General features: G+C 44.0%; 1 protein-coding gene across 3 annotated transcripts; it reads left to right on the top strand.

The window, feature by feature from the left end:
* The first annotated feature begins 940 nt into the window (after positions 1-940).
* On the top strand, positions 941-25,847 carry PLEKHB2 (pleckstrin homology domain containing B2). Of its 3 annotated transcripts, none has more exons than XM_054040585.1 (8): positions 941-1,043; positions 12,144-12,191; positions 12,876-13,028; positions 15,216-15,318; positions 15,911-15,950; positions 19,910-19,999; positions 21,147-21,255; positions 23,099-25,847. In XM_054040585.1, the coding sequence occupies exons 2-8, from the start codon at positions 12,155-12,157 to the stop codon at positions 23,233-23,235; spliced, it is 669 nt and encodes a 222-aa protein (XP_053896560.1). In that variant the 5' UTR covers positions 941-1,043; positions 12,144-12,154; the 3' UTR covers positions 23,236-25,847. The 3 variants fall into 3 exon arrangements, with proteins under 3 accessions (XP_053896560.1, XP_053896562.1, XP_053896561.1); XM_054040587.1 differs by lacking the exon at positions 941-1,043 and adding an exon at positions 1,095-1,136; XM_054040586.1 differs by lacking the exon at positions 941-1,043 and adding an exon at positions 1,162-1,294.
* The last annotated feature ends 672 nt before the right edge of the window (positions 25,848-26,519 follow it).

The raw sequence follows: 26,519 nt of genomic DNA, 5'->3' as shown, positions 1-26,519 counted from the left end.
AGAGGGGCGGCACATCCAACTGTTCGGCGGCAATTCGGCAGACGGTCCTTCACTCCTGCTCGGAGTGAAGGACCTCCCGCTGAATTGCCGCCGCAGATCGCGATCGCGGCTTTTTTTTTTACATTTTTTTGTGGCTGCTTGGGGCGGCCAAAACCCTGGAACCGACCCTGGTTCAACACCTTTGTCAGGGAAGAGGCCACCACAAGTGTAACCTAAACCAAAGTACCTTGCTGAACTTGGGCGTACGTATGTGCCTAGCTAGCTTTAATGAGACAACTCACATGTTTAAAAATAGGCACCTACTTGCACACTTTGGTGAATGGGGCCCAAATCCACACCCCTGAAGAAGCTGGGATGGTGAGATTGAGTTACCTAGAACAGAGTTCATTGAAATGGGCAACTAAATAACTTTTTTTTTTTTTTACTTAAAATGAACAGTATATGATAAATGAAGCAACTCCCTCTCTCTCCCTGTTCACTAGTGCAAAGATGGAAAAAACTAAAGCCGTGCCCCACCATTCACACACTGGTTTGGAGAACTTGCAGCCACATGCATCATGGTCTCACGACATTAAACTGAAATCCAGGAGAATGGTAGGGGATTTTTTGGCTCCAAACATGCCCCTGCAGTATTTCTGGTGCCTGCCTCCCGGGAAAGTGAACCCGACACGGGAGAAAAGTGACCCCCACACTCCGACAGTGCTTTTGTTTCAATTGCGGGCAAAAGGAACTCTCCAGCAGCAGCATCCACCCAGCGCTCGCACTCCCGACGATCCAACGGGCTGCCGGGCCCCTGGGCACGGGTGTGGTTACCGACACGTGCACAGAAGCTGGAAGCGACCGGGGCCTCCTGACCCCGCCCCTGGAAACTACAGCTCCCAGCCGCCCCCGGAGCATGCGCAGTAGGATTAGCTGAGCTCACGGATCACAGGACGGGCTGACGTCAGAGAGGGGGCGATGAGCGCAGCAGCGCAGTGAGCGTCAGGAAGGAGCCCGGGGCGCCCTGCGCGGGGCTTGCGCGTCAGTTCTGAGCGAAGCAGCAGGTGCGTAAGAGCGGGCCCCGGGGCGGGCTAGTGCGGCAGGCGCTCTGCGGTCCTGCCTGGAGCCGGTGCCGTGGCAAGGCGGGCGCGAGCGAGGTGAATCGAGGTCGCTGAGACGCTGCCAAGGGGCAGGCGGTGTTTTGTAACCTGCGTCTTGCGCTGCGCCGCTCCGGGGCCCCGGCTAGGGCACAGGGACCGTGCCTACTGACCCACCCACTTCCCTAGCCCCAGCGCGGCTGGCTGGCGTCATTCAGGTTTGCAACTCCTGGGTGGCAGGTGCTCTGGGTGGCAGGGCTGGCCCTGGGGCAGAGCGCGGGGAGAAGAAAGCAGCTAGAGACAAGCCAGGGAGACGCCAAGTGTCTGCTTGAAAGAAGAGAGACAAGGCGGTAGTAGCTTTTATTGGGCCAGCTTCTGTTGGGGAGCGACACATTTCCAGTCACACACAGCTCTTCTTCGGGTAGCTGCCTTTCCCACACCTGAAGAAGAGCTCTGTGTGGCTGGAAAGCTTGTGTCTCTCCCCAACAGAAGTTGGCCCAATAAAAGATATCCTCTCCCTTGCCTTGTCTCTCTAATATCCTGGGACCCAGGTGGCTACAACAACACTGCCTACTCGAAATAAGTGTAGCCAACTCCTCCTTCCCCCAGAGGAGAGACTTTTCCCCTTTCCCTTTGAATCCGAAAGAATCTCCCACTCCACTGAAGAAGTCTTAGGGCGGGTCTGGTAAGCAAACAGAACAAAAATTTCAATTGAACTTACTTGGCTTAACTGAAAAGAAGAGGCCTCTTGTCTCCAGCATGTTTCCTATTAGGATAATATTCCTTGTCCATAATCTTAGTGTAGTGTTGTCAGTGCCGTTTGGGGGAGAGAATTATGTCCTTTCTGCTTAGGTCATCCAAATACGGTCCTAGGATCTGAGATGTTTGTAAAGTGTGGTATTGCCACCCATTAAAAAAATCATGAGCCTGATTTAAAAAACAAAACAAAAACAGCCTCATAATTTTAAATTTGAGGATCTTTTTATTTATCTTTGGTTTCTGAGTCTTTAGGTTTCACATGCTTTATTTTTTCAAGCTTGTTCTCAACCATGAGGACTAGAAATTTCCCTTTTTAACGAAACCCGAGACTCTCCTGCACGTTCTTGATTCCAGCATTGGGGCTTTAAGAAAAACACCAAATATTGTGAAACTTGTGACTAAACTGAGGGCATCGGGTAGAGCTGATTGAATATATGATTTTTCAGTTTGGTGGCCCAACGAAAACTTTTTTTTTTGTTTCGTTTCAAACTGAAACAATTTGTTTTTTCTTACTGAAAAAAAAAAGTAAACAATTTCATTCAGGTTTAGGTGTTTATAGCTCTGTATATAATTGGTGAGGTTAGAGAGTCCAGACATGTTTTTGGATGAATACAAAAGTGGTGCAGACTTTGAATGCTTTGTAAGCTTTGTATTGTGGATAGACTGGGGAAAACTAGGATATGCCTTGCCCTGCGTAGCCAGGATGGCAGAGGTATAAGTTGTTCAGTAGTGGAAAGTTATAAGTCATTTCTGGTAACAGTAGAGAAACACAGCCACGTAATACAAGCAAGAATGCATAATGGAGGGGGTGGATTTGACAGGGAAGTAACTGGGATATTATTTCAATGAGTCATTTGCATCTGAGGTCTCGAGCAGTTTTGAATTGGATGACTTTGGCCCTTTCTAATCTTAGCCTAGATCCTGAAAGTGGCTCTGTGTGGAGCATGTTTACTTCAGCAAGCTCGAGTCTGCCTATAGGTAGCCAGTTGTGGGATCAGGAAGTTTAAAAGGCAGTATTCTCACTTGTTTCAGTGGACATAGCTGGTGTTTGAATTTGGCACTATAACTTTTATTCAGTGAGGTGGGGAAGAAGGGGGAAGGGGTGTGTGTGTGTGGAGGAAGAACAAGTTTAGGGAGGAGAACACGGCTCTTAAGCCTGAAACCCCACCTCAAGATGGGGTAGGGACTGGCTTGTGAATTATCCGAACTCAGTGCTAGCATAATTCCAAAACTGATCTTTTTGTAACTAGGTCTTTCTGGGCCTGATTTTCAGACCAGCCTCACCCTGGCTGCCCTTCATTATATTGTTTTAATTCTCCATCCTCAGTCATTCACAGGACACTTACATACACATCTCAGTAGTGTTATCTAATGGGTGGGAACAATTGGGTATCTGGGCCCCAATCCTGCAGTTAGGTCTGAATGGGCAGACCCCTGCCCAGACTCCCACTGAGATCCAATTGCAGAATTGGGACCTTTGCCATCTTAATTTTATTAATTGTCCCTGCAATTTTCTTTTGCCCTCCCAAAAGCAGATGCAAGTAGGGAAGGCAGGTTTTAAAACTCTGCCTCTGGGAATAGTACAGATCTTACAAAAAGAGACTGTTGGATATTCTGGATTATATTTACATTTTCTGGATAGGAAAGCTGTCCTGTGAACAGGAGGAGGAAGAATGCTGCTAATCTGCACAGTGGGGGACAGCCATAGTGCTTTTCAGTCCAGCTGCTGTTAATTCATATCCAGTGTCTGCAGAGCACCATTACATTATTGCCTTTAGATTTCAGTGATTGATTCATTTATCACAGGCGTCAACAAAACTTCCCAATTTGTTCTATTTTAAGTCCTGTTTTCATGTATTAGTTGCACTTTTATTAAACATTAACTTAAGGCAAATACCACTCCATTATAACTGATCCTATCAAGCTAGCTTTGACAATTTTGGAAATATCTTCAAATTTACTGTTGCCTGAATTGCATACATTGTATTTCTTCTCAAAACTGAATATTTCCATACCAGTGGTCCAGGGCAGAACATCTGTTGGGTTTCAGTGCTACTCCCCTCTATGTGCTGACAGTAATACATTCTACCTTCCTGTGTGATTTTTATCCTTGTATACACTGATAGTAAGTGTCATGTACTTAATTAAATTAATTTTAGTTTATTTTAATTTACTGCAGCACATAATTTGTCATACATGAGATTGTATTGTATATATATATGTATAATATTGTATAAATACAAATTGTTATCGCCATCATCAATTGCTGTCCAACCACTGGATTTTTTTTTGCCATTGTAATGATATATCAACAGTTTTTTGTATGATACACTTAGACATTCTACAGGGCTTATTTTTTTAAAAAAAGCAGTCCTCCACTAAACTTTATATGTAGCTTTTAATTGTTCAGAAGAAAAGGTTTCTTGGTCTCTCCTTTTAAAAAATAAAAAAAAATACTGGTGATGGAAGAAACATGTCTGCTCTATACCACGGGGAGTAACTCTATTTTATTCTAACAGTGTGGGTATGTTTCTAAGGTAAAAACAACTGTCTCATTGCCTGACACTACACTTACAACCACTGAAGTCAGTGGGATTTCATGAGAGTTCACTGTTGGAACTCCAGTTGACTTTAATAACTGCTGAGGGCACTCAGTACCACACAAGATTGTCCCTTATGTATAGATTGGTATTTCAATAGTAAATGTTTCACATGTGGGAGAAAATTGTGTGTGTGGTTTTTTTTTTTTTTTTTTTTTCTTTTTTAAAGCTTAAATACAATTAAAGCTTTAGAAGCTCTAGAAAGGAAGGGTTGCCCATGGGTAGGGTGCTAGCATGGAATTTTCCGTGAGACTTTGTGCAAGACACTGAAGTCCAAATCATTAAAGGTGTTTAGGCTCCTATCTTCCATTGAAATTAGTGGAAGTTAGAAGACTAAACATTTTTAAGGATCTGGGCCTTAGTCTCTCTGTGCCTCAGTTTCCCATCTGTAAAATGGGAATAATAGCACTGGGTATCATGAGGGTGTACATTAAAGATCATCAGGTGCTCAGATGCTACAGTAATTGGGGTATTTTATAGAACTATTTTAGGTAGGAGGAAGGAAGTTGTTGGTTCTTCCTCTTTTTAGAAAATGAAGTTAGTAGCATGACCAGATAAGCCATAGAACTCTATGCAGCAATAAAGTGTAAATATGGAGAGCCTCTAGTAGCACTTGATCTTGTGTTTTCTGAGTGCTGTAAACTATGGTCACCTCTAGATCAGAGGCTCTCAAACTGTGGTCTGCGGACCACCAGTGGTCCGTGAGCTCCATTCAGGTGGTCAGCTGATAGTTTCCTCTAAGGTGTGCGCCTGGGCGGCCACACATGAGAGAGTGGAGGGCCACCCACCTAATTAGTGGAGCCATGCAGGCTTGGGTCCATTAATTAGGTGCCTGGACCCTGGAGAAGACGCACATGTAAGGTGAGGTGGTGGCCTTGGGAGGGGAATAGGAAGGGGAGGGAGCAGTGGGGTGAGAAGAGGCGGGTGGGGAGAATTTGGCTGCTGCCGCCCTGCACTTCCCAGAGAAAGGAGGTGTCTTTCCCCAGCTCCAGGGTTGTGGCTGCCAGGGAGAGATGGCCCTCCTTCCCAGCCTCAGCTCTATGGCTGCTGTGGTGGGAGAGAGACCCCCTCCTATCCTGCCCCAGTTCAGAGGCTGCCGCGGCAGGGTGGGAGAGGGCATATCCATTGCATTAGAAAGGTAAGACTACTGATATGAAAATATGAGTTGTGTGCTTTAATTTGTAGAACAAAAATTAAGTTTTTTTTATATAGTGTTTTTATCCAAAGAGCTTTACAATCGTTAGCTAACGGTACAAACAACATTTGGAAAGCTCACTAAGTGGTCCACTGAGACCCTCAGCAATTTTCAAGTGCTCTGGGGGCGGGGGGGGGGGGGGGGGGGGAGGTTGGGAACCACTGATCTAGATTTCATGTTAACCTGATCAGTTACAGTTAGTCACTTTAAATGGGGGAGAATATATAAAGAGACCCACTAACACAAAACAAATCCAGAGGGTAATAAAATAGAAGAGATCTAACATACATGCCAACAACTGCTAATTTTCCAGTATTAGGAATTAGTGGGGAAAGAGTTTGTGTCCAATGCTAGCAGTTGATATCTTGCTGGAAAAGGGGTGCATTTGTGATGCTGATGGCATAGCTAACGAGCATTGGGACATATTGATAGTGTTATCACAATTGTGAGAATTTAAGCTGTGATCCTGTGAAGTCTTAAGTGCATGATTGATTATCTTCACATACACTTAGTCCAGTTGAAAGCAATGCATAAAAAATAGCAATTGTAAAAGTGTATGAAGGTTTGGAGCCTTGATGTGTAATGCAAGTATGTTTTCTGGCATTAAGCTAGCATTAAAGCAGGATATGAGCTGGTTTAAAGCAGGATATGATCTTACAAAGGATTCTAATCAAAATGGATGAACTAGCAAGATGGCTTAAATGCCAGCTGTAATTAAAAGCTTTATTTTTAAATACACATCATAGTTTAATGCCTGTCTAGAAGCTGATCTCACCATCCCAAACTTCCAGAATTTTGACTGTGTACAGAGGGAGCAGTTTTCTTTATTAATAGTCCTGGGAATACAATAATTAGGCTAGGCTATCATCTGCTAGCAGTTTGCCTTTCTCCATAGTCTTTGATCATGTTGTAATAAGGTAATTAGCCACTTGATGCTAAAGAATACAAAACTGCAGTTAATAAGACACATTTCAGTATCTCTCTATACACCCCTAGCAGAGCTACTAAGAAATACAAGAGGTGCTTGAAGATACTCTTGTAATGCAATGCGCCGTAAGACAATGACAGTACTTTTTCCCCTCATTTTAAAAACTGGGTTCTGACCTCGGAGGAATTTCACCAACTGTCTGTCATATATAGCAGTGTTTCTCAACCTTTTTGATACCAGGGTTCCTCTTGCTGACTTCCTAAATTGTGTCAGGGAGATCTCAGGGACTGGCATCGATCCACACACCGGTCCTTCAGAAACACTGATGTATAGTAAAAACCTTAAATGACTCCTATTCGTCTTATGTTGTAACCCAGCCTGATTGTGTGATGTTTGTTTAATGTCTGAAACTGCTCTAGTATGTTCTGTTGTCTTTCCTGCCTGGATAACAAAATATCTGGAATCCTGCAGGTAAGATGTGCCAGCCTCCTGTAGACCGAATTGTGACAGGCATGGAGCTACTCTGGAATTATGAATATTCTGCATTGACTTGGTTATTGGACATTTACTGTATGATTAGATTGGCTTAGTAGTTTAAGGGAGGTGTATGGAAAAAACAAGCGGGAAGGGAAAGAATGGCTCAAGATAAGCTACTTCGCAGAAAACACTTGAGCGTTGTTAAGAGACAATGCCCAGATAAGAAAAGGTCTCGTCATAACTATAAAGGGAAGGGTAACAGCTGTCCTGTGTACAGTACTATAAAATCTCTCCTGGCCAGAGACTCCAAAATCCTTTTCCCTGTAAAGGGTTAAGAAGCTCAGGTAACATGGCTGGCATCTGACCCAAAGGACCAATAAGGGGACAAGATACTTTCAAATCTTGGCGGGGGAGAAAGGCTTTTGTTTGTGCTCTTTGTTTGGGAAGTCGTTCGCTCTTGGGACTGAGAGGGACCAGACATCAATCCAGGTTCTCCAAATCTTTCTGAACAAGTCTCTCATATTTCAAACTTGTAAGTAAACAGCCAGGCAAGGCATGTTAGTTATCTTTGTTTTCTTAACTTGTAAATGTACCTTTTACTAGAGTGTTTATCTCTGTTTGCTGTACTTTGAACCTAAGGCCAGAGGGGGGTCCTCTGAGCCTTTTAAGTTTGATTACCCTGTAAAGTTATTTTTCCATCCTGATTTTACAGAGATGATTTTTACCTTTTTCTTTAATTAAAAGCCTTCTTTTTAAGAACCTGATTGATTTTTCCCTGTTTTTAGATCCAAGGGGGTTGAATCTTGATCCACCAGGAGCTGGTGGGAGGAAGGAGGGGGGATGGTTAATTTCTCCTTGTTTTAAGATCCAAGGGGTTTGGATCTGTATTCACCAGGGAATTGGTGAAGAGTTTCTCAAGGCTTCCCAGGGAAGGGAATAAGCTTTGGGAATGGTGGCAGCGGACCAGATCTAAGCTGGTAGTTAAGCTTAGAAGTTTTCATGCAGGTCCCCACATTTGTACCCTAAAGTTCAGAGTGGGGAAGCAGCCTTGACAGGTCTGCACACACTAGAGATCAAAAAAAGTTCTGGACAGTTTAAAAGAGGACTCTCAAGGGGGGCAGGAGTGGTTTGGGGGAACCAGAGACACAGAGATAGGGTTGTCTGAAGTGAGGCCTGCTTAGGTTACCAACTGGGGATGGTAAGCCTTTAGGTAAGATATGTAGTAGTGTTGTAGCTGTGTCGCTCTGAGGATATTGGAGAGACAAGGTGGGTGAGGTGATATCTTTTATTGAACCAGCGTGTGCTGGTGAGAGAAAGGCCTTGGCTACACTCGCGGATTCACAGCGCTGCCACAGCAGCGCTGTGAAGCGCAAGTGTAGTCGCACCGCCAGTGCTGCGAGAGCTCTCTCGCAGCGCTGCAAGTACTCCACCTCTCCGAGGGGAATAGCGTGCAGTGCTGCGAGAGAGCGTGCAGCGCTGCAGGCGCTGATTACACTGGCGCTTTACAGCGCTGCACTTGCTGCGCTCAGGGCGGGTGTTTTTCACACCCCTGATCGCAGCAAGTGCAGCGCTGTGAATTGCCAGTGTAGCCAAGGCCAGAGACTAGCTTTCAAGTTTACATAGAGCTCTTTTTCAGGTAAGAGAGACATTCATGGAGACTTGGTTGGTTTAAAATTCTTTTTCTGTAAATGCTTTTTTTCTACTGTTAGAATAAGCAGTTTAAGAAGGCTGTCTGGTCACTGTATATGCTTCTGGTCACAGACTGCTGAAGAGATCAAGGTGGGTGCAGTAGCAGTTGCTCAAACTCAGTTGGACCTGCTACTAGGATCAGAGCAGTTGATACACAGGATACTGTAGCCTGGGGCCTGGTCTGAGAGTGGCAGACTTACACCTGGGGCTAAGTAAAGGCATGGGGCCTGACACCTGAAGATGTGCACTTAGAGATCAGAAAAGGGACAGAGGAGCAGATGTCATGCTTACAGGCCTAAGAATATTTTAGAATCTTGTAAGAACTGGGTAGTAAAGCATTACCTGAGTGCTCACTAGGATTTCCATTTTAAACCTTTTTTTTGTATGTGTGGTAAGGTTTATAATTTGATATTAATAAAGGACCTGAGCTAAAACTGAACAGATAGTCTCTGCCTGAGAGAACTTTTCCTTCTAAATTCAGAGAGTACATGGGAGCATTTGATACTGGAGCTATTTCTGCACTTTTTTTTTATCTGTAATTACAAATTATGATGACAGGACTTTGGTAGCTGTTCCAATTTCCCCATCTCTAAAAGGGGATAGTTACCATAATTTGCAAGGGTATTGAGTCTTCTTTGTAAAGCTCTTTTAGATCCTCAGCTGGAAAGGGGTAGAGGACAGCAAACTTGTTAAAGTATGCCAAATCAGTGAGACCTTTAATGGACATTTTTTGTGTACTTTCATAACAAGCAAATGTTGAGTAGTAGGTTCAAAGGGGTCTGAATCTCCTTTAAACTCCTGCATCTTTCATAGTCTTAATTTACAAGTTAAATTGTGCCTGAAGGATTGACCTTGCTGCAAGTTAAAAAAACAACACTTTTGTTCTAGCTGCTCTGTCTACTCACCTGGCTGTGATTCAAAACCCAACCCTTTAAAAATAAATAACAGTCAAAACATCTGTGTTATAAAACAAAATCCCCTCCTCCCTACATTTCCTTTTGAGGTTTGTTCAATTTCCTTTATCATGCAACCAAATCCAGAATGTAGCAGCCCAGCAGGTGAGTATAATGTGCAATAGAACTTGGTTTAATGTAGTGTCCTTTATGTGCAGTATCAAGCATTTTATAGTGTCACTTGAAAGCTAAAGAGAAATAAGAACTTTTCATTTTAAATAGGTGCAAGTTCAGGAACAACAGTGCCTCTCTGAGGGAGATGGAGACAGTTTTGATATGGGACAACACAGGTCATAAAGGAGAACTCTTCCCCTCCCCATTAACATTACATTATGTCCTTTCTGTCCTGGTGAGCTTTTCTGTAGGGTGGATAGCTGGGGCAGGCATTCAGCAAGGACTGAAAGAAGGGCACGGTTGGAAGTTCTGACTGGATGGGGAAGTTAGGGTGGTCATGTAGCTTATGAGTTTTGAGAAGTAGAATAGAGGAAGTTCGTGGAGTGTCATGAAAACCAGGGGAACAGTTATGAAATTGAGAATGTCGTCTTCATTCCCCAACACGAATCAGTCACCTGCTGACTCTCACCCCTCCTAGTGGCAAGTGGCAGTTTTAGTTGGGAATGTGTTGCTTTTGTCAGTTCAAATGAAACTCAAAACTGGTCTTTAATATTGAGAATATAAGAATGGCCATACTGGGTCAGACCAGTAGTCCATCTAGCCCAGAATCCTGTCTCCAGACAATGGCTGGTGCTAGATGCTTCAGAGGGAATGAACAGAACAGGGCAACTATTGAGTGATCCTTCCCCCTCTCATCCACTCCCAGCTTCTGGCAGTCGGAGGCTTAGGGACACCCAGAGCATGAGGTTGTGTCCCTGATCACCTTTACTAATAACCATTGGTAGATGTATTCTCCATGAACTTATCTAATTCTTAATTGAAACCAGTTATTCTTCTGGCCTTCATAACATCCCCTGGCAACAGATTCTACAAGTTGACAGTCCATTGTGTAAAGAAGTACTTCCTTTTGTTTGTTTTAAACCTGCTGCCTATTAATCTCATTGGGTGATCCTTGTGTTATATGAAAGGATAAATAACACTTTCACTTTCTCCACAAAATTCATGGTTTTGTAGACCTCTAACAGATCCACCCTCAGTCTCTTTTCTAAGATGAACAGTGCTAGTCTTTTTAATCTCTCCTTATATGGAAACTGTTCCAAAACCTTAATATCTTTTGTTGCCTTTCTCTGTGCTTTTTCCAATTTGAATGTATTTCGTTTTTGGGATGGGGCAACCAGAACTTCTCGCAATATTCAGGGTTTGGGTGTACCTTGGCTTTATGGGTGTATAGTGGCAATATATTTTGTATCTTATTCTCTTTCCCTTTCCTAATAGATCCTAGCATTGTTTTAACTTTTTTGACTGCTGCTGCACATTGAGCGGATGTGAGAGACTTATCCATGATGTGTCCAAGATCTTTCTTGAGTAATAACAGCTAACTTAGACCCCATCATTTTGTGTGTATAGTTGGAATTAAGTTTTTCGATTAGCACTATCTTGCACGTATTGAATTTCATCTGCCTTTCTCTTGCCCAGTCCCCCAGTTTTGTGAGATCCCTTTGTAATTCTTCACAGTCAGCTGTGGACTTAACTATCTTGAGTAATTTCTTATTGTCTGCAAACTTTGCCACCTGACTATTTACCCCTTTTCCCAGATCATTTATAAATATATTGAAAAGCACTGGTCCCAGTACAGATCTTTAGGGAGTCCCACTGTTTACTTCTGTCCACTGTGAAAACTGACCATTTATTCCTACCCTTTGTTTCCTATCTGGTAACCAGTTACTGGTCCATGCAAGGATCTTCCCTCCTATCCCATGACTGCTTACTTTGGTTTAGAGCCTTTGATGAGGGACCTTGTCAAAGGCTTTCTGAAAATCCAAGTACACTATATACACTCGATCACCCTTATTCACATACTTGTTGAGCCCCTCAAAGAAATCTAATAGATTATGAGGCATGATTTCCCAGCCATGTGGACTCTTCTTCAACATATTGTGTTCATCTATATGTCTGATAACATGACTTAGTAAAGAACAGAAATAGGTCACTAGTAGTGAAAGTATCTCCTAACATCATAGGATGGTTTTCATTGCATTCACTAATAGTGTAAAAGTTTGTGGAATATTAACTGATCTTTACTGGGTATCTTCCCAGCTGCCAAAAGATTATCTGGAGAGTTTTCCAGTAACCCTTGCAGAACACTCTTAAATGGTTCAGACTGTATCCCAGCCATGTAGTCAATGTTTGAGGAATTTGAGGAAGGAGACACTCTTGTGCACACATCAGCTAGATGCACCAAGGTGTTACAACTAGCCAGGGTGCCTAGAGATTCTTCTCCCTGATTGATTATTGTAATGTATTGAAAATTATGGTTGTCTCTTCTTAAATTTTCTTCTTTTCTCACCCTAGAGTAAACAGAGATGGCATTTGTGAAGAGTGGATGGCTGCTTCGGCAAAGTGAGTGATGGGCTTTTTACCTACTTTCCCCAACAGTTTGGCTGTGTGTGTCGGTTTCTCTTGTAGACCATCAGTGGGGAAAAATATATTTCCCTGTGTCCCATTTAAACAATTCTATAAGGATGTTCTCAAGGATATTGGACCAAAAGAAACGGTCTATTTTGATAGCATCACCATCTGACCTTTTGGATTACAATAATGGGAACATAGGCATTGCTATAGCTGAGCACACCTGGTTTGATAGTTGTCTTCTATAAGTAATGGTTTGTGGAAAAAAATAAAAACCTAACCAAATGGATTATTATAAGTGGAGCTTGGAAAATTTACTGGACAACTACCAGCCTTTGCTTATTCACTTGGTCCCATGTAGTACTTGGTCACTAGCATGCTAGAATTCTGAAGCATTAGATTGTTAGCTTAAAAAAACAACCTAGCAATCATAACGCTAATCGTTAAATAAGAAATAACACATAAGGCCTAGCTATCGTGTGCATTATTTGTTGTACACTGTTTGTCTCTTTGTTTTGAAGCTGAGATTTCGTGATGCACAATGAATTAGCAATTAGTTGTTGGACCCTCAGAATACCTTGTTCCAAGTGTCAAATTGAAAAGGTGCTTTGGCCATATTAGACACGAGCATTTTCCAATCAGTGCTCCCAGAAGTGACTGTCTTCATTCTTTTAGGCACTATTTTACGTCGTTGGAAGAAGAATTGGTTTGACCTATGGTCTGATGGCCATTTGCTATTCTATGACGATCAGCAGCGGCATGACATAGAGGATAAAGTCCACATGCGAGTGCAGTGCATCAACATCAGAGTGGGAAACGAATGCCGAGGTAGAACATGTGCTTTTTAATTTTTAAAATTTCTTTCCTGATTCCATACCTGTAAACGAATAAAGGGAGTGGCTTCTCACGGCATTGTATCATGTGGTAGATCATCTTGGCATTTGCCACAATTCACATATAAAACACTACTTGAGTGATGGTAAACTTGTGATACACCTCTACCTCGATATAACACTGTCCTCGGGAGCCAAAAAATCTTACCGTGTTATAGGTGAAACCGTGTTCTATTGAACTTGCTTTGATCCACCAGAGTGAGCAGCCCTGCCCCCCCGGAGCGCTGCTTTACCGCGTTATATCCGAATTCGTGTTATATCGGGTCGCGTTATATCAAGGTAGCGGTGTATATGACACTGATTCTGCTAGCGTATACTCTGAGTAAATGGCTGCACAGTGGCAGAAGTGAGTTTGGGATACGGATAGCAGACTGCTGATGCACCTGATGTCATGCGCTTCTGATGGACATTGTGGAGTTGGCACTGTCCAGAGGCTTGGGAGGAGAAAAGAGAACTAGAGGGATGGCCCCATCCAAGTACTAGCAAGCTCATTTCTAGCACACCCTTTTTTTTTTTTTTTTTTTTTTTAAGAGACGTGTTCACTTGATACTTGATCGACCAGAAGGACACCAGCGGTAGAGAGTGTATTTATTTGGTAAAGAAACACCCTTTCAGTGGGCACAACCCAGCAAGAAATACACACACAGCATTGACTGGTGATGTTCAGGCTGGTGCTCTCCACAGTGTCCTGGGAAGGCTGCAGCGCCTTTCATTCTGCATTCTGTCCTGCCATTGTATTCAGTAATGAGGCCAGCACACAGGGAACAAGGCTGGCCTTTGCTTATGCAGGGCTCTGTGCATGGGGCCTTATCCAGCTGTCTCCTTGCCTCTAAATGGGATTATAGTGTTCTGGCTAGTGATCTGGAATGTGGACTCCTGGCTGACTCAGCTACTTTGTGTCTGTATTAGGCAATATAGGGCTAAGGCCTCTAGTTGAGCGGGTTCAGGTTGGTTAGCAATCCACTCCCGTGAATATGTTTCCCCAGATTTCAGCATGACCTTCCCTGGTAGGCAGCAAGGCTGGCATGTCTGTCTTGTTGGGGAGAGGATATACTCACTGAACTAGCGTGCTCTTAGCATGTAATTACTCTCTAACACTGGTGTTCTGCTTGGTCTAGTAACAGGTAAGTGATTCTTCGTCATTGCAGCTTTTTAAATTCAACATGTGTGTTTGTTTTAAAACTGGTTGAGGCTTGAAGTTGCAAATGGTTTCATGGTCTGAAAAACTGTTGCATCTTTCCTAAAGCACAAAATTGCTGGGGGTCTCCTGAGCTGATGCCATATGTGCAGGCAGCTTCTGATTTCAGGTAGGAGAGAGCTTGAAGAAATTTAATCTGTGTGTTTGCCTGCATTTTTTTTTTTTAACCCACTTGGACAAGAAAGATTTGTGTGTGCAGTTTTGTCTCTAACAGAACCTTTAGCCTAACATTTTATATACAAAAAGAACAGGAGTACTTGTGGCACCTTAGAGACTAACAAATTTATTAGAGCATAAGCTTTTATGCTCTAATAAATTTGTTAGTCTCTAAGGTGCCACAAGTACTCCTGTTCTTTTTGCGGATACAGACTAACACGGCTGCTACTCTGAAACCTGACATTTTATATACAGTGACAACGAAATCCGAGCTGGTAGGCCGGAATCCTTCCCTAAGAGGCTTTCGACTGACAGCCAGTCTAAGCTGTAGTAACTTTCTCCTGTCCTGATGGAGCCTCTACCCTAGGGATATGTCTACACTGTGATTGACCTGGGTTAGCTGACTCGGGCTTGCAGGGCTCAGGCTATGGAGCTATAAAATTGCGGTGTAGATGTTCAGGCTTGGGCTCTGAGACCCCATGAGAAAGATCCCTGGGCTCCAGCCTGGGCCCAAATGTCTACGTTGCAATTTTTTAGCCTCACAGTCTGAGTCAGTTGACCCAGGCCAGCCGCAGCTATGCTGTGGGTCTTTTATTGCAGTGTATGTGCCCTAGGAGACCAAAACCTGTATATCTCAACCTCATTGCTTTACTCAAACCTGACCAGAAGGACTGAGACAATGTGAATTAATTAGAATCTTCAAGAAGTTAAGGATTTTGTTTTCCAATATATTAAATGGAAATCTTTTGCTTTCTTTTTCTGGAATAGATTTCCAGCCCCCAGAGGGGAAGCCAAGAGACTGTTTGCTGCAGATTGTTTGTCGGGATGGGAAAACAATCAACCTCTGTGCAGAGAGTGCAGATGACTGCTTGTGAGTTTCCAAAGAATGTTATTTAATATGCTGTACTTAGCTCTTTGTAGCCCAAGAATGGGCCCAAATATTCTGGAATTCCTCAAGGTAGCTGCACACTGGCAAATGCTGAGAGGAAGAATGTTCCTTTGATATGGGCTCTTGTTTCTCTTCTTTTTAGGTGTAATTTGGCTGAAGGGATGGGGGGGACGGACATCCGTGTCCCTCTCTCCACTCCAAATTGTTACTTTAGTAGTGATGCCCCGTCCTCCGTGTGGCTGCAGGTCTCCTGCCTCTTAATGCCTGGCTCTTTGTTACCCTTCTTTGTATTCTAACAACAAGGAGCCCCAAAACAGCACAAGTTACTCCTGCCATAGCTTATGGACTGTACAGAAGTATTAATACCTCCTTCCTGCAATCCCTCTGTGCATATGTCCTACCTTAACTTTAGGCTACCTTCACCCACAGGAACTTCGATATACGTTTTCCACCATATCACTTGACTCCTGAAACTTGGCTCCTGCTGTACGGTTTAATGGCTAACTATATTTTGTTCAGAACCTTACAAGAAATGTGGAGTATCTCTTTATCTATTAAATAATGTTTCTTGCAGGGCATGGAAAATTGCTCTCCAGGATGCTAGAACAAATGCGGTAAGTGCACTGTGAACGTTTCCATGGTGATGGGGTAGGGAGGGAGTGTGTGTGAGTGGCAGTCAGTGGCCTAGCAATTTTCCTTCACACGGTCTTCAAGAACCCATTTGAATTTTGTGCTTTGTCCTGCATTTCCTGGGCCAGAAAGGGGTATATGAGCATCATGGATCTGGTGCCCACAACTCTGGTAGAAGGAGGTTTTGTGTCCGTGCATCCTAGATAAAGGCGAAGAGTGATCTTTTGGAGTGCCACAGCTACTGTGCTGTAAGGCTCAGAAAGCATTGGCATGGGGAAAAGGCTGATCTGTAGACTAAGAATGAGCATCCATCGGGACTGTGGGTACTCATGAATTCTTTCGTAGCTGGTAAAGATACAGTCTGGCTGTCTCACGCTCTCATTATCTATTGGGATCAGGTCCATCTATATGCGGGTAGTCCGCAAGGAAGCCAGATGATGGTGGGGTGTGTGTATGTGTAGAGAAGCCTCTAGCTGAAATGAGTGACAGCCACATTTATGTAGATATTACACAGTTGCTAGACTCACTTGTAGAAGATGCAAAATCTGGCTTTGCAAGCTGCTTTATGTAGTTCTGTGGAAATCATTCTCTATAGAACTAACTTCAGAAACTTGGGCTTCAGCAAAAAATGGTTCATGTATGTATTCAAACTGGGTAACTGCATGCTCAAATGCATAGTTTGCGTTTGCAGTTAACATTGTGTGTGTCTTTTGAGTCAAATGTTCTATCTTGTATCTAAATATTGCCACCGTAAACTCCCTGGAAAACGGAATAAAAATCCTTTTGTTGGCACCTTAAGCTTCGCTCTAATGAAAAATGGCTTATTCACTCCCTCATCTGTAAAGACAGATCTGTGCTCAGTTGTAAACCCTTGCAGTTTATGATAACTTGTGGCATTTGCTCTGCTGGAAGGCCTAGCCATCCTACTTCTGCCGTTGACTCACTTTTTTTGCCTTTCTTTGAGGTTGGCTCATAGAGCACTTTCTGGCAATCGCTTTCCCCAAATCGGTAAAGAGCAATATTAAGGGGATATGTGCACTGCAGCTGGGAGGTGCGATTCCCAGCATTAGTAGGCAGACCTGGTCTGCCTCAGCTCAAGCTAGCACACTAAAAATAGCAATGTGGACATTACTGCACAGGTGGTGGCATGGGCTAGCCACCTGAGGTCAGACTTGAGGGGTTGGGAGGGCTTGAAATGGGGTGGTGAGCCTAAGCTGCTGCTAATTTGGCAACATCTGTGTTGCTGTTTTTAGCATCCTTGCTCAAGCTGAGCCGGCACAAGTCTTGTCTATCCCTGCTTTAAGCACACACCTCAGCTGCAAGGTAGATATAGCCTTAGATACCAGGTCTCTGAAATACTGCATTCCATTGGGAAATACTGACCCCTGCATCCAAAAGCTTATTTCATAGTCCTGGCACCCACATTGCCACAATAGCTGCTACATCCCATCATGTGACACAATTTATATTTTTGGATACCCGAAGCAATATTTGTAGTGTGGTAAAAGTGCTATTTTCTTGTACCAAGTAACTGCTTTACCGTGCAGAATGCCACATTATGCTGCATTGTGGTTTTAAACAGAGGGCAAAGGAATGAATCTGTGAAAACCAGAGGGGGTGCAGAACTCCTTTTTTACCCTTGAATCAGTGTCATTGCACATAGAATTCAAAAATATAGGGAGTTTTGTAAACATTCAGTAACCTCGATGCTGAGGCTAACTGGTAGCCATCAGCTTTGCAAATTATGCCCTAACTAATATCTTGGGCTATGTCGACGCTTATGGTGGTGTGTGGAGTACATACACTGCATGCTCCCCTAGCATGGGTATTAGGGTTACCATACGTCCGGATTTTCCCGGACATGTCCGGCTTTTTGGGCTCCAAATCCCCATCCGGGGGGAAATCCCAAAAAGCCGGACATGTCTGGGAAAATCGGGACATGCGGGGCGGGGGCAGGGCCGGCGGTGCTGGGGGCCGCTGAGCGGGCCGGGGGTGCTCGGCCGGGGGGTGCTGGGCGGGCCGGGGACGGGGGTGCTGAGCGGGCCGGGGGTGCTCGGCCGGGGACCGGCGGTGCTGGGCGGGCCGGGGGCCGGGCCCGGGGCGACCCAGGCTGGAAACGCCAGGGGGACCAGCCTGGGCCGCACCTCCTCTCCCCACACCTCCCTTACCTGCTTCAGGCTTCCCGCAAATCAAATGTTTGCGGGAAGCAGGGGAGGGGGCGGAGTTGGGGCGTGGGCGGGGCTGGGGGTGGGGCCGTGGCCCTGTGGAGTGTCCTCCTTTTGGAGGCTCAAAATATGGTAACCCTAATGGGTATAAATAGCAGTGTAGGTGCTTTGGCAAGTAAAGACCTGATAGAACCTTAGGTTATGTTCCCTATGTGGCGCTCTACATGCCCAAGCAGTGCCTCCCATGTCTACACTGCTATTTTTAGCAATGTACTGTCCCACTGCTGGAGCCTTTTTTCACCGCAGTGAAAGACTTGAGCAGGGGGAAAAGACTCCAGCAGCTCCCTGCTGCCAGAGCCTTTCACTGCTAATTGTAGCTACGCACTGCAGTGTGGACACAGCCAGTTTGCACTGCAGTGTGATACTACAAGCTGCCGTGAGTGTAGATGAGGCCATAGAGAGTGACCTTCAGATGCTATCAACTGTTAAGCCCCTAGGATAAGATTTCAAATAAAGAAGAAGTTTAAGTATTTGAAGTCTATCTGCAGGATCTCAGTGATCATACTTTCAAAAGCGCTGAGCATCCAGCAGCACCCACTGACTTCAGCAGGACTAGCTGGGTGCTTCCCACTTCTGACAATTGGGTCACTTAGGCTGTGATCCTGCAAATTCTCATACCTGAGCAGTGCCATGAGTTCAGTGGAAATCCTTGTGTGTCTAAATCTACTTGTGTGTTTGCAGGGAGGGAGGGAGAGAATATTTTTAGGAGCTTATAGGAGTAGTACAGCTATCAAGCTAGCCTTTTTCTTATAGAAAGCCTCTGGTTGAATAGGAGCAGCATTGTGCATTGCTATAACTAGGGAAAAACATCCAAGGCCGTTTTGAAACATAAATAAACAAACCACTGGAAATCTGCTGTGGTTATTGTGTGAGTTACTTCCCCGCCCCTCCTCACTGCCTTTGGAAGGGACACAGATTCAGCAGAGGGTGCTTCTAAAAATAGCTTCAGTGTAATGTTTTAAATTATGTATGTTTCTACAAACAGCTGAAGGAAGGGGACTTTTAAATATAGATCTGCTATTTTCTGGTCCTTGTCTTATTTGTAGGCAAAGTACGTGGGTTGCTGAGACGCTTAAGTCACTGGTATGAAATGTTTGGGTGCAGCTGTGATCTTTACCTTTGATCCTAACGTCTGTACTCAGTTGCACTGATGTAATTCCGTTGAGCTCAGTGGAATTACTCCAGAGCACCTGAAAGCAGAGTATATGAACTTGTATGAGAAGAATGCTCCTTCCCCATCTACAAATTAATCAATTTAACCTGAACAAGAAAACAATAACCTATCAGTTGAAAACATTAAGGTAAGGGGAATAAAACGAGTCAGAGAAAAAAAATAGTTGATTCAAGGAGCTGCTCTGCATTGCTGGCTCCTACCTGGCCATCTGGCTGAAGGTTTGCTCCCCTATTCAGTCTCCTGCTGCGGCATTATGTGATGCACTCTCTCTCCTCTTTCTTCCTGCTGTGGATCACCCCATGAAGTTATATCCTCTAGAAAACCTTTCAAACTTGGTGCCTGTATTGTGTGCTACTGTAATAAAGCTCCTCATTTAAAGCATAGGTATGGTGTGATATTGACACTTGTCAGTAATAAATATACTCAGGAATTCTAGGAATACTTCAGTTTACTGTTGGGTCACTTGTATGTTTAGTCCATGTTCTAGTCTGTTCTCCTGAATGTAAAGAAGTGAATAACTGCTGTCTACTTTGTTAATGTTTAGGGCTATGTTGGTTCTGAAGTGATGTACGATGAGACTGCAATTTCCTCCGCTCCTCCCCCATACACAGCGTACGCTACCCCATCACCTGAGGTAGGGGTGTAATAAGGAAGCATAAAATAAGTGTGAAAGACTGTATCGAACACTCAGACTCTGTTCCTTGGAAGTGCTATTGGTTTGACTTTTTTCTTAAACATTTATTTTTAAATAGAAAAAGCTCAAGATGTTAAAAATGAGCAGTGGTTTTGGGTGCCCAGCTTGAGGCACCTTTAAAGGGTCTTGACTTCTGGGTGGTTGCTCAGCACTTCTGAAAATCAGGCCCCTTTAAGGTGTCTCAGATTGGGCAGAGAAAAATGGAGGCATCCCAAAATCACTACTCACTTCTACAAATCTTGGCCATATGTCCTTAATTTTGGGTTTTCACCCTTAATACAAGGAGATGCAATAATTTTTTGGAAGGCTTTGACAATATATCTGCACTTCCAGGATAAAAATTCTATTTTATAAACGAAGCTGACATTTGTAAAACAGATAGGGACTTTGAGTCCAGGATTTCATAGTAACTCGGGTAACTATAGTTCCCAAACGTGTGTATATATAGCTAGATATATATTCTGTTTTCATGGGGGTTAGGATGGGGCAGCAATTGGACCAAAATATTTGCTGATCTCAGCATGTTCTGACTTATACTATATGATATTATTCAAATACTGGTCCTTTTCTGTGCTACTGATTGGGCTTTGGAACAGAACAACCAGTCTCTTGTTTATAAATAGTTTTGATTGTGAACAGCAGTCACGGTGAGCAATATGCTTCATTCCTTAGATTAGTGAAAAGACTGCCTCAGGGTGTTTATCATGAGGGATCAGGGATGTTAACATGACATTACTGGTCCCATCTTGTCAACTGCTGAATGGCTGTGCTTTTCTAGCATATGACAAGACAGGATTATTTAGAAGCCACGGCCAGCCACACCCGTGTGTATTAAGTGACAGCATTATTATAGTTCTACAATGGCTAAACTTGGTGGTGCAAGAACTGAAGATGTTAACTTGCAAAATACTGTGGTTAACTATATGGGAAGGTCTCCCACGCTCATTTCATAACACAGTGCTGCCTTCCACATAGTGGATTTTGATTATCCCTAAACTGCACTAGCAATGGGGTGGAGAGTTTAAGCACTTTAAACAAATCCAAAAGATGCGAAACATCTTCTAATAGATACGTTTAATTTTCCCAGGTTTATGGCTACGAGCAGTACAATGGTGCATATCCCCCTCCTGGTCCTCAAGTCATCTATGCCTCTAATGGACAAGCCTATGCTGTTCCTTATCAGTATCCGTACCAAGGTAATGAATACTAGCTCCTTCCTCCAGCTTGGTTCATACACGTTCTAATCAAGACTAAAGTTACTATGAAGTGATAGCTTTCCTATTGAATATTGCCATCACTCTTGATGCTGAATGTAGTGGTAGGTGGTTTTTAGAAGGAACCCCCCTGTTTGCCCTAACCACTGGACTAACCTTTCCCTTTTGAGAGGAAGGAGGTAATTATCACTAGACACAGTCAGGAAGTGAAGAATTCTGTATTCAGTTGAAGTAGTTCTGGGGATTTAGCAAGAGACTGTACTGACTCAAGATGGAAATTGTCCAACAGATTTGGCTTAACACATCTATGCCCCCCCAAAAATTCTATGGGAACATAATCTTCCCCTTCGACTTCAATATTTTTTTTTTTTTTACCAAGCCCTTAAAGACCACAAGCAGTCAGGACTTTAGCTCTAAGTCACTCAACCACCCCCTCTTGCACATAGTGCCCTCTGGCACCGTGCTTGGCCCTTGGTTTAGTATAGACTCTGAGAGAGAAGGTCCCACTTAGTGAATTGCTGTGAGCACTTCCTGCTGCATCTAGGTTTTCCCTAGAGAGCTCTTCTTCCAAGTGCCAACCTTACAGGAAGACTGAGGAGTTGCAGGGGCTGCAGGGCTGACTTCTAAGTAGCTGGAGACTTAATCCAATGCAGAGATGTGTTGGCTTTGGATATAGTAATAGACCTTTGCTCTTCTATATGGCACTTGATCTGAAGATCTCAAAATACAAACATACACGAATTAAGCCCACAACACACTTTTGAGGTTGGGAATTTTATCTCCATCTTGAATATTGAGAAACTGAGGCACAGAGATAAAGTAACTCATTCAAGGCCATACAAGGAATGTGTGGCAGATCCAGGAATAGAACCTACGTCTCTGGTTGCCTAGCCCTATGGCAGGGGCGGGCAAACTTTTTGGCCTGAGAGCCACATTGGGTTTCGGAAATTGTATGGAGGGCCAGTTAGGGGAAGCTGTGCCTCCCCAAACAGCCAGGCGTGGCCCGCCCCCATCTGATCCGCCATCCCCCCTCTGCCCCATCTGCCCCTCCGCTCCCTGACTGCCCCCCGGGACCTCTGCCCCCCCCATCCAATCCCTCCCTCCTTCCTGACTGCCCCCGGGGACCCCTGCCCCCATTCAACCCCTGTTCCCCGCCCTCTGACCGCCCCGACCCCTATCCACACCTCCAGCCCCTAACCACCACCCCGAACTCCCCTGCCCTCTATCCAACCCCCCCTGCTTCCTGCCCCCTTACCTCGCTGCCTGGAGCACTGGTGGCTGGTGGTGCTACAGCCGTGCCGCCCGGTTGGAGCCAACCATGCCGTTGCCACCATGCAGCACAGAGCACCGGGTCAGGCCGGGCTCTGCAGCTGTGCTGCCCCAGGAGCTCGCAGCCCCGCCACCCAGAGCATTGTGGTGGAGCGAGCGAGCTGAGGCTGTGGGGGGTAGGGGCTGGGGGCTAGCCTCCCAGGGCAGGAGCTCCGGGGCAGTGCAGGAGGGTCGTGCGGGCCGGATGTGGCCCGCGGGCCGTAGTTTGCCCACCTCTGCCCTGTGGGCTAGCCATAGATTTATGCTCCTCCCGTTCTGTGATGTTGGGGAAGGCTGCTGTCTGTACTCTGTCCTAGCAGGATCAAGAATTGGCATCAGCACCCAACTCCGAGGGGAGTTGATTTTCACCATACCAACTGCAAGGAAAGAATTTGTTACAGTGTTCAAGTATACGGGGTGGGAAAGTGTGGGTGAATGCATAGGCTTTTCAAGCCTGCATCTAAATCAAAACATATGTACAAACTCTCTTCCTAACCAAACTATTACTACTTTCTAGGACCTTATGGCCAGCCCACTGCAAATCATGTCATCATTCGAGAACGTTACCGTGACAATGATGGAGACCTTGCACTGGGTATGCTCGCTGGAGCAGCGACTGGAATGGCCCTGGGATCATTGTTCTGGGTCTTCTAGATTCCCTGGGATCTTTGTCTTTGTAGCTCCAAAAAACCTTTATTTATTCTTCCTGTGCAATAATATATTTTGCAAAGTACTGTTTACTGTAAAGGTTTTTAATAACACAAATGCAGGAATCCCTTTTTTTAGTAGTGACATCTTAATTATAATTAACCCACTTTTACCTATCCCAAGGCGAAGGTTTAAAGGCACCATTTAATTGAAATATGGTTAAAGATGCACTTGAGAATTTCAAGAGAGCTTTTTTTATGGAGCTTGGCTATCTGACAGATTTATATTCTGCCCATTGATCAGTGATCAGCATTAGTACCAATGTACTATTATAAGCAAAGAGTTAAGGGCTGTCATTTGTCACCAGTCTTAAGAATAGACTGTTAACCATTTGTTCTGGAGTCTTTATGTTCTTTCTAAGCCTTGAATGGTCTAGCAGCTGGACTAACTAACGCCAGCATGTTACAGTGCAGTAGCCGCTAAGTGTATTGAAGTCATGTATTCAGGGAATTTATGCTATTGACTTCACAAAACACTCCTGAAGACAGATACGCAGGATTCTATTAATTGTCCCCCTAGGGCGATCTCCACGTTTCAGTAGCTGGCACCGAATTTTCGTAAATAAATGTGGAGGGTTATTGCAATACATCTGCAGTGGAGTTAGCATACCCACTTCCCAAACCCATTTTACAAGAAAAAATTCTCACCAAGGAGATCGGTAAGATGAGGAAACACTCCTTAATTCCTTCTCTGCGATAAGAAATTTGAATGATTTCAGTACTTGTAAAGCGAGCAAAACGTCTATTACCAATACAAGCCTTTAACCTAGTCTGTAAGACTCTAAGCAGTTGGGTCTCGGACTTTAATAGCAGGGTAATGATATAGGATGGGGAGATTCTGGGATCTGAGCAGGGGTGTTATTTCCCCATGCCCAGTCACAAATACATTGGTGGGGAAGGGGCTGTTGTGCGCAAGGTCCTGCACCTGCGCTCAGCTCTTGTCACTGCTCTTTGTACCATGTCCAGAGAAGACCGCTGATCATATCCATCCTTGCAGTGCTGGACCTCGCAGTACCCATAGGTGTGTGTTAAAAGGGTAAGCTGGAGTTGGTTTGAGGAGGGGACCATGGATGAATAGGAAAAGGGGGAGCAGACAGAAAACAGATTGAGAGAAAAGGAAAATGGGAAAGAAACTCTAGTGGACCTTGTATGCAGGCTATGCCGTGTGTTTTATGGTATGGGCCAGTGTGTCACAGATGAGCTGTAGATCCGCTTTCCCTGTCAGTTACTTTACCATCCCATCAGTTCCCCATAGCAAGGTCTTGCCTGGTGGTGGGTATATGGATGCTGTGATGTCTGGGGAGGTTGTGTGTATATAAAACCCAATCCCTGACAGTGACCATTAGCTCACCATTAAAGGAATTCTCTTCCTGTCACCCTTCCCATTTAAGAAACCCCCAAGGAGCTGTTCCCGCCTTTGACTGGTTCACTACTGCTGAGTGGTTTCTCATTCCTGACCAGTTGCAGAGTCCTGCTTTATAATACAAACTGAGCTGTGCTGGGCATGGTGGAGGAACCAGTGAGCAGACATGTACATGCTTTCTTATTGGGGAAAAGGTGTAGGGTGCCTAAGCTTTGATCTTTGTAGAAAGTTGTCTTATTTTTATACTTCCGCTATTTTTGAGCTTCCTATAACGATGCTGTCTTAATATTTTGAGGCTCTTGCCTCTTTAAGCTTTCAATTGGAAGTTGATTAAAATCCTCAAGGTGTGGAAGCCAGCGTATGTGAGGGGAAGATGAAAGTAGATGGGATCTAGCAGCCATATTAGTTTTTGATGAGAAGGAATAAACTTGGCTTAACCTAAAGCTGTATTGTCTGTCTGGGTTATGCTGTACAACCAATATGGGACTCTTCAACACTTGGGAAAGTTTGGTTAACAGCCAGTGAGAGAGCAAAATTTTTGTGACTGTGTTGGGGCCAACTGTAATAAATGGACACATTTTAAAATCCACTGAAAATTAATGTTCTAATGAGACTGATATTACCTTGGACGTATTGCTAATTATGGGCCTGAACCAAAGCCTACCGGACTCAGTGTCCTTCAGTGAACTTCAAGGGGCTTTGGAACAGACTGTATTTTACTAATTCTGCCCTTATGCATGTAATGGCTCCTAGTGAACTCAACGGGCACAGCACATGTTAATCCAAGAAAGTGTGTTATAAGAACGTGTTGTGCAGAAACAACACCTGGCATTTCAAGAGGAATAAGCCTATTAAAAAGAATGTTTCCCAGAAGGGAAACTGGACCATGCACCAATCCAAAATATTTGAAATGAATCACTGAATTATCTCTAAGAGCCCAGTCCTGCAGTGTGCTCAGTATCTTGATGTTCATGACAGATGAGGGTGCTAAGCTCTTCCCAGGATCAGGCCGTAAATGAATATTTGTTAATATTCCAAGACTTGATGTTACCATGGAACTGGTTGTATCACAGTAGTACAGAACCCTATTTGGAGCTCTCCAATCTGACTAGCTGTATAGAACACCCATAGATCACCTATTCCTATGCTATTTTGTGTGTAACATTAAGAAAATAAAAACAGCTACATATAACCAACTTTTATGTGTGTTGTTTGTTAGATTGTAATGGTGGTGAAAGCAAAGCCCACAATAGATCAGTCTAGTAACTTGGCAGTTATTTTCAAATTTTTGCAGGGACTGTTGACCACAGCATGGGAGTTCTGTGTCTTGTGCTGAAAGCACAAAATTGTATCTAAGTCCCTGATTGTAGCAATAAAACCCATAAGGAAAAGGCACTCTCTTGCTGTTAGAATTTTCATGTGTACAGTTAAGTTAAACTTTAAACTGTTTTTTTAAGACACTGAGTTCTTTCATTATGAACTTTCAAATCAAAAAGCAAGATGATCAAACCAAAAAAACCCAGACATTGCAGAGTAATACTTTAAAAAGGAAAATCCTTAAAGAAAAGCTGAAGGGTCCGATTGGCTTCTATTGTGGTAGACTGCTTTCAAACAAAATCTTGGCAGCTGATTGTACTAATTAATCTAATAGCATTTGTTTATAGCTGTTAAGCACACACATTGAACTATATTGGAGCATATAATCAAGATATTGGTTCTTCTGGTGCTGGGAATCAGAACTTTACAGCCTTCCTGTTTATGATGGAAGATCCAGGCAAAGTAACATTGAGCAGTTAAGCAGAGATGTCATGCTTCAGATAGAGAGGGCTTTGGTGGATAGCCACCTCAACTTACTCACAGTTAATAAT

This window comes from Malaclemys terrapin, chromosome 9, assembly GCF_027887155.1.
Source record: "Malaclemys terrapin pileata isolate rMalTer1 chromosome 9, rMalTer1.hap1, whole genome shotgun sequence".
In the NCBI taxonomy this organism is placed as follows: Eukaryota; Metazoa; Chordata; order Testudines; family Emydidae; genus Malaclemys; species Malaclemys terrapin.
The sequence above is the reverse complement of the archived record's forward strand: the minus strand, read 5'-3'. Positions and strand labels throughout refer to the sequence as shown.

Coding starts and splice junctions, on each gene's coding strand:
- PLEKHB2 (XM_054040585.1), top strand. CDS start 12,155: ATGGCATTTGTGAAGAGTGGATGGCTGCTTCGGCAAA. Junction 12,192..12,875: donor TGGATGGCTGCTTCGGCAAA/GTGAGTGATGGG, acceptor TCATTCTTTTAG/GCACTATTTTACGTCGTTGG. Junction 15,319..15,910: donor GAGAGTGCAGATGACTGCTT/GTGAGTTTCCAA, acceptor TGTTTCTTGCAG/GGCATGGAAAATTGCTCTCC.